This window comes from Oryctolagus cuniculus, chromosome 7 (assembly GCF_964237555.1).
Source record: "Oryctolagus cuniculus chromosome 7, mOryCun1.1, whole genome shotgun sequence".
Taxonomy (NCBI): Eukaryota; Metazoa; Chordata; class Mammalia; order Lagomorpha; family Leporidae; genus Oryctolagus; species Oryctolagus cuniculus.
In genome coordinates, this window is record NC_091438.1 from 133,687,388 (window position 1) to 133,701,957 (window position 14,570).

A 14,570-nucleotide genomic window follows, 5' to 3' on the forward strand; every position below is an offset into this window, starting at 1 on the left:
CAACAGAAACCAATCCCAAAGTGAACTTGTGCTAACGCTCTTCTCTCACCCAGTGGCATGATGCAGTAAGGCTAAAAAACATACAATTAACGAGAAAATAAACTTCAACAGTATAAAACTGCCAACCACTCAAACAAAATACAGGGTCTACTAGGTGCCTAATGCTGTAAAAGCTGTTGACCGACCTCACCCCAGAAGTATGCGGATTCCCAGAATCCCTGTAGTGGAGAGAATCACCCCACTGAGACAGGTTTGCTTAAGGGCTCTGGGAATGGGAGGGGCAGACAGTTCTCACTGTGAAGGATGCAATCCTGCAGGTGACTCAAACCATTTTCCACTATCCTTGCTGCTACAGTGACTTTCTTATTGACTCCCTCCCTCCCTGCACAGAAAGTCCCACACATGGGTCTCTCCGTCAAGCTATTCTCCAACACTCCCACTCTTGCCCCAAGACAGCAACTCCAAGTCAGAAACAAGAACATACTCTTGAAAGTCTCTTCCAAGGCCACCAAAGAAAAGTTTTGACTGTAATATGTTGATCAACACAGAACCAGCTCCATCTTTTCTAAAGGCAGGCGCCTACCATAAACAAAGTGTTGATTATAGTAGAGCTTGTCAACCCATTGTATCAGGTCAAACTGTCCAACTTAATAGTTGTTAGCTTAGTAACAGCAGGAATGTAAAGAGACTCTCAAGCTGGTACCAGTCTGGGATTTCTACACAGCATTGATTAAGTCATTCTTTGTACTGCAGTTTCCCAAACAACATTAATGGATCTCTTCCCAGTACAAGACAAAAAGGTACCAGGGTTGGAAGAAGGATCAATGAAGCCATTTAATGGCTGGAGCAGCTGAGAGAAAAGCTTCAGAGTAAAACTGTGCGGTGATATGATGATGACATGTGGGAGCTGCTGACTAAGTGAGAGAGACACTTGGCATCTGTCCCACTGTGAAATTAACTGGATAATAAAACATCTGAGCCAGCCAGCCACTAAGCCTGAAGACAGAGACATCCCTAGAGGACAAGAGGCCGGCAGCTATCAGAGGTGTTCTCAATGTTACAGGTGCTCTCTTCTTACCCTCAACAGATTAAAATGTGAAATAAAATTAGAAACCAACATCTAGAGCTTTGAATACATGCATTCTTTTTTAAAAGATTTATTTATTTATTTGAGAGGCAAAGTTACAAAGAAAGGGAGAAACAGAGAAAGAAATCTTCCATCTGCTGGTTCATTCTTCAAATGGCCACAATGGCAAGACCTGGGCTGAGATCCAAAGCTAGGAGCTTCTTCTGGTTCTCCCATGTGGTTGCAGGGGCCCAAGCACTCGGGCGACTCTCCATTGCTTTCCCAGGCCATTAGCAGGGAGCTGGATTGGAAGTGGAGCAGCCAGGACTCGAACTGGCACCCATACAGGATGCGAGTGTCACAAGCAGAAGCTTAACCTACTACACCATAGCGCCAGCCCCTGAATACAAGTATTAAGACTCAGTATCTTCACTCCTAGGATTCTGTTTCTCCAAAAATAGCAACATAAAATCAGAGATGCACAGAAAAATGTATTTACAAGGATATTCATTATGTTATAACTTAGAAAAATTAGAAAGGTACATGCCCCACAGTTGGGGCATGGTTCCATTTGATAGAATTTCATACAGCTAATAAAATTATCTTGTAAGTAAACAGTTAAAGGCATAAAGCATGCTCACAAAATGACCAAGAGAGAGCTATATTGCGATAATAATAAGTACATAAAAATACAAATTTTTAACATATATATATATGGACAAAGACTAGGTAGAAATACAAAATACAATAAAACATGAACATAGTTATTTGTGCATTTTAGGATTTGGATAATTTTTGCTTTTTATTTTTCTGCACTTTCTGCTAAGACAATATAAAGCAGCTATCATAAGAAAAACAACTTAACACTTTTTCTTCCTTTTTAAAAAAAAGATTAATTTCTTCAAAGCCAGAGGGAAAGACAGAGAGCAAGATCTTCCATCCACTGGTTTACTCTCCAAATAGCCATAACAGCCAGGTCTGAGCTAGAGTGAAGCCAGGAACTAGGAAACTCCATCCTGGTCTCCCACTTGGGTGGGAGCCCAAGTAATTGGGCCACCATTTGCTGCCTTCCTAGTTGCATTAGAAAGAAGCTGGGCTGGAAGCAGAACTGGCACTCAATATGAGATACAGGATGCCTGTCTTAGTGTTGCAAGCAGTTTAACTCCCTGTGCCACAACCCAGCCTGGGATTCTTTATTAGCCACATTGAGAAGGAGAAAAAAGCATACCTCCCCTCCACCTCCTAAGAAACAACAAATATCTACTCTCTTAGGGGCTCTAAGAGGAGTGAGTGAGGGCTTGTCCTGCCTGCCCAGATGTAGCAACAGGGAATAGGCTTCTCAGCTGGCACACTAAGTGGACGTCCAAAGCAAAGCTATAGGAGAAAGATGATTTGACAAGCCCACCAGCATTAACAGAACCAAAAAGGCCTGTATTCCTTCTCAGTAGCCTTTTTCACTTACTCAACAAAGCTGCCACTGTTCAAATGTAGCTGGAACCCCTCATTTCCAACTTCCTACATGCCAGTAGTACTCTCTTTCCAATGTATTTAACAGGAGTACATTTTCATTCTTTCAAATGGATTTGTCTTAGGTAATATCATTTTTTAACCAAAAATTAGATATGACTATAAGATGACTGAAGTTCCTGATGAGGTTCATAATCTGACACTGGAGACGGAAATGCATATGTGCACACACAAAGCATAGTTAGATAAATTATACAACACAGGCACCATGGTCAGAATGTTTTTTTTTTTTATTCAGTTTAACACAGGAGTTTAATTAAATTCAAGTCCTCAAATGTTTCTTTCTTGTTTAAAATGTGCCAGGCACTATGCTAGGTGCAGAAGACAAAAGCATAAATGAGATGCAGTCCCCACCTGTGGCAACTCCTATATTCTGTACTGGATATCACATTCACTATCTCACTTACATCTTGTGAGGTAAATTCTACTATAATCCCCATTCTTACGAGCAAGGAAACTGAAGCTTATAAAAGTTACACAAAACTTTCTCAAGAAGTAAAAAAATAGTAAGAAAATGAAATGTTTAATAAAATAACCATACAGGGCTGGCACTGTGGCACAGCGGGTTAATGCCCTGGCCTGAAGACCCGGCATCCCATATGGGCACCAGTTCGAGATCCGGCTCCTCCACTTCTGATCCAGCTCTCTGCTATGGCCTGGGAAACCAGTAGAAGATGGCCCAAGTCCTTGGGCCCCTGCACCCGTGTGGGAGACCCAGAAGAAGCTCCTGGCTCCTGGCTTCAGATTGGCGCAGCTCCGGCTGTTATGGCCAATTGGGGAGTGAACCATCAGATAGAAGACCTCTCTCTCTTCTCTACCTCTCCTCTCTCGGTGTAACTCTTTCAAATAAATAAATAAATCTTTAAAAAATAAATAAAATAAAATAACCATAATCTGATGTGATATACTCTAAAATAAGTATGCTTAAAGTGCTATGGCAACACAGATGAGAGAGAGAGATAATTCTACCTGGGAATGCAAAAGCAAAAACAAATATATATGGGAAAGGGAGATTTGAGCGAGGCACTAAAGGAAGCAGTAGAAGTTTGACACAAAAAGAATAGAACAACAGATTCTAGGCAGAGGGAAAAGGACAGTCCACACAAGAAAAGAGAAGGGTAAGAGTATACGGCGCCGGTGCCGCGGCTCACTAGGCTAATCCTCCGCCTTGCAGTGCCAGCACACCGGGTTCTAGTCCCGGTCGGGGCGCTGGATTCTGTCCCGCTTGCCCCTCTTCCAGGCCAGCTCTCTGCTGTGGCCAGGGAGTGCAGTGGAGGATGGCCCAAGTCCTTGGGCCCTGCACCCCATGGGAGACCAGGATAAGTACCTGGCTCTTGCCATTGGATCAGCGCAGTGCGCCGGCCGCAGCACGCTGGCCACGGCGGCCATTGGAGGGTGAACCAATGGCAAAGGAAGACCTTTCTTTTCTCTCTCTCTCTCACTGTCCACTCTGCCTCTCAAAAAAAAAAAAAAAAAAAGAGTGTATGGCTATGTTGGGGTAGATGCTCTTCAGCAATGGAACAGAATATGTCACATCCCAATCCTGGCATCAAAGAACTAGAGTCATAGGAAATTGGGAACCAGATCTTTAAAAAATGTGTACAATGTCTCTACTCTCTCACTGGGACCCCTTTAACAATTACCCTCTAGAATAGATAGAGGAATGGTTGCAAGAAGAAACATGTCAGGAAAAGCAAAAATCCAATAACATAATGAACAGGGGAGCCAATTATCTTTGTCAGCTTTTCTGGAATACACAGAGGTACAGGTGAAATGAGAAAAGGAAGTAGCTGTTCATCAGAATCAGGGGGACACTAGTTCAAACTCAACCCACAGGAGGTTTGGCAAAGACAATGGTTTGTGTCTATTGCTCTACATGGCAGCCTAGGGTTGGGTGAATATTTGTCTGATATCTATAGCAACATTTCAGAAATGATTATAAGGACAAAATCAAAATAACTACATGCCTCCCCTTGTTCCAGATCTGCTATCTTCACTCCAAAGTACCATATTGCTGCTTGCTCTCAGGGAGGAAAGTGCCCAAGTGTATATTATGCACTTGTTTGGGCCAGATGTGGATATTCTTCCCTAATTTACATGGTCTTCAGCCCCACAGAGCAGCACAATAAAATTGGCTGATGTGCTCTCAGGCACCGTTATCTCCTCACAAGGACAGATGACCAAACCCTGTTCTCAGGCCAGCTAAGCCTTAGGTGTGCCAATGCAAACTACCTTGGTTATCAGGGTGTCATAACAACTACTTGGATTAGCACACATAGCGCTTACCATCATTACTATCATCATCAGTGTGGTTGTCTTCTAGTCTTAACCGTCCTGTCTGTCCTACAGGGAGATCCAGTAAGACCGGGAGTCCAATGTGGATAAATGACTGGGGCTATAATCCCCCAACCAGACGTGACCCGGGCCAGCTCATCCTGGAGCTCAGAGACACAAGGGTTTACTGTGATTCAAAGAAGTCCCTGGAAGAGGAGGGAGCAAGAAGAGGCAGAACTAACACTTGGTGAATTCCAACCACATTCCAGACACTGAACTAAGAATAACTATTCTCCTGTTTAATGCCCACAGCAGTAGGCACTTCTGAGTTCATCTTAGATGTATAGAACCAAAATAACGCAGTGGAGAATCCCTATGCCTGGAGCGGGAAGAATGTAGTAGACCGCTCCTGCTGTAGTCTTTTCTCTTCTCTGATTAGAGACCCATACGGGGTAATGATAGGTCCATCTAGTCTGTTACTCATTGATTCCAAGTACAAACAGGGCGAAGGAAAGGAAAAAAAAATCACTTTATAGCTGGGCTGAGAAAACAAATGCTTGCCAGTTCTGGTTTTAATATAACCTCTTTCAAAGGCAGAAACAACCTTTCCTAGGGTGTAATCACAAATCTCTAACCCCTGAGAGGATGGTCAAACCAAGATTTGTGGTTCCATTACTCCCACTGAGGAAGTCAGTAGAGTCAGAGGAAACTGAGGACCAGAACAACTCTTATTTAAAGAACAGAAAGGAACTTCTTCCTCCATGCATGTTTTATGAAAGGAAAGCAAGAAGGGCCCCGCACAAGTTGTACCTGTAGTGTGGTCCTAAAGCACACACAGCAGAAAGAGTTAGGAGTCAGTCTCTCCTGAGAACCTCAGAAATCTGCATGAGTCTAAACCAGATGCGCACAGGCTGTGGCCATCCTAGTGTGGTTAACTGCTCATCTAAACCCTTAACTAAATGGGGACCCAGAAAAGAAAAGTTGTATTCTTCAACTCTAAGACAAGTAAATCTCCCACAGTTTCCAGTCACTCTGTCACCTGTCCATCTTTAGAAAGTCTTGGCATAGCCGGCGCCGTGGCTCAATAGGCTAATCCTCCGCCTTGCGGCGCCGGCACACCGGGTTCTAGTCCTGGTTGGGGCGCCGGATTCTGTCCCGGTTGCCCCTCTTCCAGGCCAGCTCTCTGCTATGGCCAGGGAGTGCAGTGGAGGATGGCCCAGGTGCTTGGGCCCTGCACCCCATGGGAGACCAGGAAAAGCACCTGGCTCCTGGCTCCTGCCAGGATCAGCGCGGTGCGCCGGCTGCAGCGGCGGCCATTGGAGGGTGAACCAACGGCAAAGGAAGACCTTTCTCTCTCTGTCTCTCTCTCACTGTCCACTCTGCCTGTCAAAAAAAAAAAAAAAAAAAAAAAAGTCTTGGCAGATTTTATCAGAATGACACTAAGGGTAATAGGGAGTAAATCTACACTCAGCATAGTTAGGAGCTCAGTGTCCAAGCAGAACCCTGGGATTCCTACTAGGAGCCTTTTCTTCTACTGAAGGAACATGCAGGTTAATGAAGTCTGATAATCCTGCCACTGAGTTTTGTAAACAAAAGAGGGAAAACGTTCCTTGTTGGGTGAACACTAACACTACGCTGAAGGGCAAGAAGGGTGGAGGAGACTTTGTAGGGAACAAGGGTACATTCTGGCACCTCCCCTCATCCAGGCCCCAGCAAGACCCAAGAACTGAAAGAGCTACTGAGAATCACCACTGATTTCTGCCCCCTCCTCCCATCTCTTCCCATGAGACCGGATAAAGAACCCAGAGTTCCCTGCCCTTTCACAACTATCCTTGACAGGGAAGTCAGAGAAACAGTTAATGTCACTCTTCCTGAGACCTGATGCATGATACGACTGCAAAGCCCTCCACTTAGGAAAGACCAGACTCAGCTGTCAGAGTTTCTTGGGAAGGAAGAAAAGTCTGTATGGAGAAGGAGGGGAGAAAAGGGAATGGAAGATAGAGATCAACAGAAAGAGCTTTTTAACAGATAGTAAAAGAAAAGTAAAATATCTCTAACCCAGGCTGAAATGGAATCCAGATCTCTTGCCCAAATCTGTCTGCCACTCTCTCACTCTCTTAATCTCTTTTTATTTTATTTTATTTATTTATTTATTTGAGAGGCAGAGTGGACAGTGAGAGAGAGAAACAGAGAGAAAAGAAAGGTCTGCCTTTGCCGTTGGTTCATCCTCCAATGGCCGCCGCACCGCGCTGATCCGATGGCAGGAGCCAGGTACTTATCCTGATCTCCCATGGGGTGCAGGGCCCAAGTACTTGGGCCATCCTCCACTGCACTCCCTGTCCACAGCAGAGAGCTGGCCCGGAAGAGGGACAACCAGGACAGAATCCGGTGCTCCGACCGGGACTAGAACCCAGTGTGCTGGCGCCGCAAGGCGGAAGATTAGCCTACTGAGCCGCGGCACCGGCCTTCTCTTAATCTCTTAAAAAGCCCATTTTACCCTTTTCCACCCTCTACCTCCTCCCATTCTTGCCATATTTCATGATTGCTCTGGGCCCAGAATCCTGTCTGTTGATGAAAGACAGATGATTTTTCAAAATTTTATGGATTTATTTATTTCAGAGGCAAGAAGACAGGGAGATAGAAAGATAGCTCCCATCTACTGGTTCATTCCTCAAATGCCCCAACAGTCAGTGCTGGCCTGGGCTAGAGTCAGGAGCTGGGAACTCAATTCAGGTCCCCCACACGGGTGGCAGGGACCTTTTGCCTCCCAGGATGTACACTAGCAGGAGGCTGGAATCAGGAGCTGGAGCTGGGAAAAACCCAGGCACTCTGATATGAAAACTGCTTAACCACCAGGCCACCTGTCCTCCCTTTTAAAAGAGCTGGTTTGAGCACCCTCTTCTCAGATGGAAATAATTAGACAATTAATTAGAGAAGGAGAAGTAAAAAGACTATTCATTTTCTTCCTTAACAGCCAAAAACAGTCCTGCATCACCACATCTGAGTACATTCTTATCTATGGCCAGTGAAGCGTTTGCTAATGATATAAAGAAAACACTACTTCCCTTAAATACTATTTTCATAGAAAGCTGTCTCCTTCAAAGTCACTGACTTGCATGTCACAAAAGCATCTATGGACAATCAACCTGCATTCCTCCCTCTATCCCGTTCCCACTCCCAGTTCTCTCCAGATGGGTCTCTGACTCACTGTGGACACAGTTAACTAGAAAACCCGGCCCAGAAAACCTAGCTACACCTAGGTGAGGCTGCAGGGCCTGCTGGCAAGAGCCCTCCACCCACATTGGCCAGCTGCTTGCCAGAAAACAAGGCGTGCGCTGATGGCTGCAGAGCTACCAGAGCAGGGGACATTCCTCAGTTGCCTATTGAAGAAAAATAACAAGCTGCTGGTGAAGTCACTGAGGGGATTCTCTCCTTCTCACTTAGGACCACACTTATAAACTCTAGCCTTTCCCTGTTAACTGTTAAAACACAGGAAAAAAAAATACAGCCAGCTAGGACTAACAGGGCTTTCTAAGTACACAAGTGGTGATAGAAAGTAAAGACTTCAAACAACAAACACAACAAGTGTTCACACAACTGGCAAAGATAAAGGGCAGGGAGCCTGCCGCCTGGTAATACCTCTAAGGCTGTTGAGGCCCTCCAGGAACTTCTGGTACTTGTAGGCGTTCATGCCCCAGTCCAGTCGTGCTGCTTCAGTGGCTGGAAGAAGGCACCATCGAGCAGTGACAGCTGAGAAGTGAGAGCATGCAAACGGCCTGATCTCTATTCCTGCTTCTACTAGCTTCCAAGAACTGGACTTTGACCACATTTACAAGTGACGTCACCAGAGAAGCCTCATTACATTTCAGCCCTTTGTGCACCCTCATTTGTTACAGTGAGCGGAAATACCTCCCCAAGGGAGGCCAGCCCCTCCTCTGTGCAAATGAGCCACGAGACCACAACAGCCCCTGCCTATCATCTGCCACCTCCAGGCTCTAGACCCCAGCCCAGGCTCCACTGGGATTACTACTCCTCCTGTTTAAACCCTAAGGAGAAATGACTTCAGTGCTCTTGGCACACAGCAGTTACGGGTTCATTTAACATCTACAAATGAAATCTTTAAAGGGCCACACTCACCACAAGAATGTCACACCAGGCACTCCTGGGCAAATATTGCATGGCAATGGGACAGGTTTCACAAAACAAACAACCAGTTCTGCACTCTCCTTTCAACAGCCAGGACAGCAGACTGGAATACAGCCACCCAATAGAGGAGACAATGCATGTCAAGGCAGTACAAGCCAGGAAGAAGAAAGACGCAGAAACTGTCAAGCCCATTCCCTAAATATTAAAAGCCTAACAATTCAGAGACGCAGGACCTTTTTCACAGGTAACTAGGGAGAAAAGATGTCCTGAATTACCAGCATGCTCCCACTCCAAAACATTACTTCTCTCAGCTCATTTGTTTTAGAGCTGCTTTAATACATCAGTAGCTACTGCTGTAAATTTCCTTCTAGTCTCAAAAAGATGCCCACCTGAGGTCTCCACTGTGGCACAGCAGGTTATACTGCTCCTTGTACTCCTTGCACCCCATAGTGCAGCTCCAGTTTGAGTCCAAGCTGCTCAGCTTCTGATCCAGCTCCCTACTAAGTGCCTGGGAAAGCAGCAGATGATGGCCCAAATATTTGGACCCCTGCCACCCTCATGGGAGACTCAAATGGAATTCTGGGCCCCTGGCTTCAGCCCAGCCCTGGGCCATTGCAGCATATGGCTTTCTTTCTTTCCCCTCTGTCACTCTTTCAAATAAATAAAATAAATATTTAATAATACAAAAAGATGTCTACCCAATAATCACAGGATCTTAGGACAAGCTACATAATTAGACGAGAACCTCTGAAATTTCTATAGCATCTCTGTGCTATAATTCAATGTGGTTCATCTGTATTAAACTTATAAATTTTTTAATTAAAATAACTGAAACTTTTCACTTACAGATAAGAAAACAGATAGAAGTTAAGTAATCTGACCAAATGTCATATATCAGGCCAAGGAGACAGCATGGAAATAACCTACCAGATATGGTAACCAGATCTGGTCTGCTCCAGGTAAGCCAGGAGCAACCACTGGAGTCAGACAGCCCTGAACTATCCCTCACAAGAGAGATACATACACCTACCAGATCTAAGTTTTTTCAGACAACCTGGCTCATAGGCTCCCATTAAGTGACTAAGTGTAGAATTCACACTGTGTCAAAGAGTTGCAGAACTCTCAATTATATAGGCTGGATGCAAGTGGAAAAATTAAATAGCATTATGAAAAAAAGAGTACACTCATTTGAAAAGATAAGCTAAACAATTTTAACAGCTGCTTAGATAACAGAATGGGGAAGACAATAGAAGTAACCAATCCAAGCCTAAGTGCCTTCTGATGACACTAGTCAGTTAACAGTACCAACAAGGTAGCCAGTCATGTTGTGCAGATCTTAGTATTAGAAGTAGCAGCAAGGGATTGGCACAGTAACACAGTAGGTTAAGTATCCTTCTGTGGCACCAGCATTCCATATGGGCACCAGTTCGTGTCTCAGCTGCTCCACTTCTGATCCAGCTCCCTGCTAATGGTCTGGGAAAGGCGATAGAAGATGGCCCAAGTCCTTGGGCCTCTGCATCCATGTGGGAGGCCCAGAGGAAGCTCCTGGTTCCTTGCTTCGGATTGGACCAGCTCCAGCCATTGCAGCCATTTGGGAAGCGAACCAGCAGGTGGAAGGTCTCTGTCTCTCCCTCTATCTGTAACTCTCTCAAGTAAATAAATAAATCTTCAAAAAAAAAAAAAAAGTACAAGGGGGGCCAGCACTGTGGCATAGTGGGTAAAGCCACCATCTGCAGTGCCAGCATCCATTATGGGCACTGGTTCGAGACCCGACTGCTCCACTTCCAATCCAGCTCTCTGCTATGGCCTGGGAAAGCAGCAAAGGATGCAGGCAGCAGCTTAACCCGCTACACCACAGCACCGGCCCCTGCTCCACTACTGATCTAGCTCCCTGATAATGTGCCTGTGAAAGCAGTGGAAGATGCCACAAATGCGTGGTCTTGGCTCCTAGCTTCAGCCTGGCCCAGCCCTGGCCATTGTGGTTATTTGGTGAGTGAACCAGCAGATGGAAGATCTATTTCTCCTCTCTCCCACTCTGTAGCTCTACTTTTCAAATAAATTATTTTTTTTTAAAAGGAGTTTAGGGGGCCGGCTCTGTGGCACAGCGGGTTAATGCCCTGGCCTGAAGTGCCGGCATCCCATATGGGCGCCAGTTCGAGACCCAGCTGTTCCACTTCCAATCCAGCTCTCTGCTATGGCCTGGGAAAGCAGCAGAATATGGCCCAAGTTCTTGGGCCCCTGCACCCATGTGGGAGACCCGGAAGAAGCTCCTGGCTCCTGGCTTCTGATTGGCGCAGCTCCGGCCGTTGCAGCCAATTGGGGAATGAACCAGCAGATGGAAGACCTCTCTCTCTCTTTGCCTCTCCTCTCTGTGTAACTCTGACTTTCAAATAAATAAATAAATCTTTAAAAAAATAAATTAATTAAATAAAGGGAGTTTAACACTTATGAGGCTTAAGTTAGAGAGCAGAATACAGTTTTTTTAAAAAAAAAGACAAGTAGAGATTCTATAATGCACTGGTGTTAGAATAATAGTATCTTTAAGGTTACCTAGCCCAACAGACCAGCCATGTGACCTGCCTCACAGAGCCTTGCATTCACCATCTGTGAAATAAGACTGTGAATACAGAAGGGCAAACATTAAATAATAGTTCAGATCATGTGTGACTGTCTTCCAGAAGTGTCTTCACGTCCTTCTCTGGGAAGAGTAAGGAGAACAGAGGACAGTGGGAAGAACTCTGGCTGTGGAGTCAATTCCTGGATTCCAGAGTTTGTCTCAAGATCTAACCTCGCCGCTAAGTAGCTGTGGGAGCAGGAGCCTGTTCTTAACTGTCTTTCAGTGAGAATCTGATGAAAACTAAGGATATTCTTCTCTCAAAAAAAAAAAAAAAGGTACACATTCACCTACATATGAACGTTCGTTTCCAAGTGGAGAAGGATCAGCAAACCTCAAGTAAAGAACCCCTGACTGATCTCCAAGACCCCTTCTGGGTCATGATCTGAAGTCAGTTAACATAGTGCAATCTAAATACAAGGGCTGGAAAGGGTAGGTATAAAGGAATGATCCATCAACCAGCAAAAAGAGCTGAGTCCTTTTACTTTAATGCTGCTATGAAAGTCTATTCAGAGACTCCTCCCACCTAAAGGAGGAAATCAGACTAGATGGACAACAGCAATCTCACAGCAAGAACAACTGACTTTTAAAATAGCCACTTGAACTAAGTGCACTTAAAAGACAACATATGCTAGTTTGTCATTTCCCCTGTTCACTCCATGGTTAATCACATTTTATCAGATAAAAATTAAACAAAAACAAGGATGTTTGGGATTACAGAATGAGTGATGGTTCCAACTTGAGGCTCTGGGGAGTTGGGGGTGGTGTGATGGTCTGGACTCCAGCTGCATTCCTGGAGACCAGGGACCTTTCCCCACAATCAGAGCACTTCAAACACCATGGCAGCTCCACATGCTCTCCATGGCTGTTCGCCTTCTACCCTCCAGCAGGTTCCACAAAGGTGAATACTGTGATGTAGCCTCAGGTGGTAAGAGAGACTGCCCTGTGTTCCAGACAGACAGACAAATGCAAAAAGGCTTAGGATTTGGCAACCCAAGAGACACTCTCTGGCCAACTGCTGACAAAGGGGAAAAAAAGCCCTGATGTCTCCAACAGCTCTACAAAGGCACAGACACCCTGGAGCTGAGTGGGACTTGACTGAATGCAGCCCCAGTCTGGATACCCAGACCACAGTGTGTGAGGAGTGGTCCTGAGCCCTGCTGGCTCTACCATCACAGGATGACTGTTTAGAGGAATATCCTGCCCTACTCTCAGGGACAGAGCTCAGGTGACACAAAGGTCTGCTTTGGGTTCAGGACACTGCCCCTGAACCAGGAGAAAGAGTCCACCAGCAGAGTTACAACCAAGGAAGAAGATCTAGGCCAGTGAAGAGAGAACAAGTCTACCTTGGAGCTCCCAAAGTTCCCCCAAAACCTCTCTAGAAATTAATGCCTCCCATAATTCCTCCGAAGTCATCCTTCTCCTAAAAGTAGAGGTCCTCCTCCCCTCGAGCAGTCCCATGTTAGATCAGTGAGACTAAACCTGGACAGCCAGATGAAGGAATTTGTTCAAGCATTTGTGCCACATTTATTCGTTGTATGCATAGCAGGCACTAAGCACTAACCTAGGTGCTAGGAACAAAGAATTCAGAGTCTAAGAGAGAGCACAGCAGGAAAAAGAAATGACAGTGACTCCTCAGATGCAGAGAAGATGAGGCTCATGGGGTCACCAAATTAAGGGCACAGCTGACTTCCAACTGCTCACTCACCAGACAAACCCTGAAGACAAGAGGTTACATGAAAGGTAACTCTCCTCATATAAATACAGCAACCAGTGACAGCCAGTTGCCACTAGTACCCCAGAGCAGCTGCTGCCCAGGAAGACAGCAAAAATGTCTCCAGTGACTTAAGGAGCCAGTAACAAAAGCAGATGCCATGTTCAGGGTCCTATTCAGGGAGCAACAAAGATCACTTTCTTCATTGTCTCCTCCTGGCAGCAGTGTCTGATAGAGAGAAGAGTTGAATTACACCTTGTCCCTCTGGTGTCCTGGAGAGAAAATGAGTTTGCCACCCAAAGAAAGGGTTGTCCCCTGGGCAAAAGTTGCCACTGCAGAGGTAAGGAAAAGAAGACAAAGGGAATTGGGTCTAATGCTTAGAAGGAGAGGACTGAAATGGCAAGACCAAGGAAGGCTTTAAATGGAGCTGAATGCATGTCTGGCAAAAAGGGTGCTAGGAGCTCTGTCCATTCTGTGCCTACCAGACCTAGGGGAGGTATTTGGTGAAGATTAGACCCATGCTAGAGGGCTCAGCAATGGGCTTTTAAAAATCTTGTGCTTGGCTGAAGCCGTGGCTCACTAGGCTAATCCTCCGCCTGCGGCACCGGCACCCTGGGTTCTAGTCCCGGTTGCTCCTCTTCCAGTCCAGCTCTCTGCTGTGGCCCGGGAAGGCAGTGGAGGATGGCCCAGGTGCTTGGGCCCTGCACCCGCATGGGAGACCAGGAGGAAGCACCTGGCTCCTGGCTTCGGATCAGCGCAGCGCGCCGGCCATAGCAGCCATCTGGGGGGTGAACCAGTGGAAGGAAGACCTTTCTTTCTGTCTCTCTCTCTCTCACTGTCTTAAGTCTGCCTGTCAAAAAAAAAAAATAAATAAAATAAATAAAATAAATAAAATAAATAAATAAATATATATATATATATATATATATATATATATATATATATATATATATATCTTGTGCTTTAGGCCACAGACTGTCAAATCAGCTTACTCTCCTTGATTCTCTTCTTGGCTGTATGGCTCATGGAGAAATAGTTGTGTCCTGAGTCCTTTCCTCTCTATAGTGGTTATGTAGTGCTATCAGACCAAACAAGGTAAGAAGTAATGAACAACTGCGAGGAAGGCAAAAAATATATCTGCTCTTAGGGTGAATCCGTACCTGGACAATCTCAGATTCCAGTCCACCTGAGACTGGGGTTCCCCTCACAGTTTATAAAATCACAAATAA

The 14,570-nt window shown here is 45.4% G+C and overlaps 1 protein-coding gene across 10 annotated transcripts in view; it reads right to left on the reverse strand.

The window, feature by feature from the left end:
• MACF1 (microtubule actin crosslinking factor 1) overlaps window positions 1-14,570 on the reverse strand; it is a 407,445-nt gene that overhangs the window by 318,011 nt on the left and 74,864 nt on the right. Inside the window, exon 1 of one of the 10 annotated variants that reach the window (XM_051857923.2) lies at window positions 8,507-8,732. The exons of 8 other annotated variants lie outside the window; for them this stretch is intronic. In XM_051857923.2, the coding sequence (XP_051713883.2) occupies window positions 8,507-8,696 (190 nt within the window). In that variant the 5' untranslated portion in view covers window positions 8,697-8,732. Of the gene's footprint in view, window positions 1-8,506; window positions 8,733-14,570 lie in introns of those variants that run through there. One more of the 10 variants, XM_070078714.1, reaches the window with a different exon arrangement.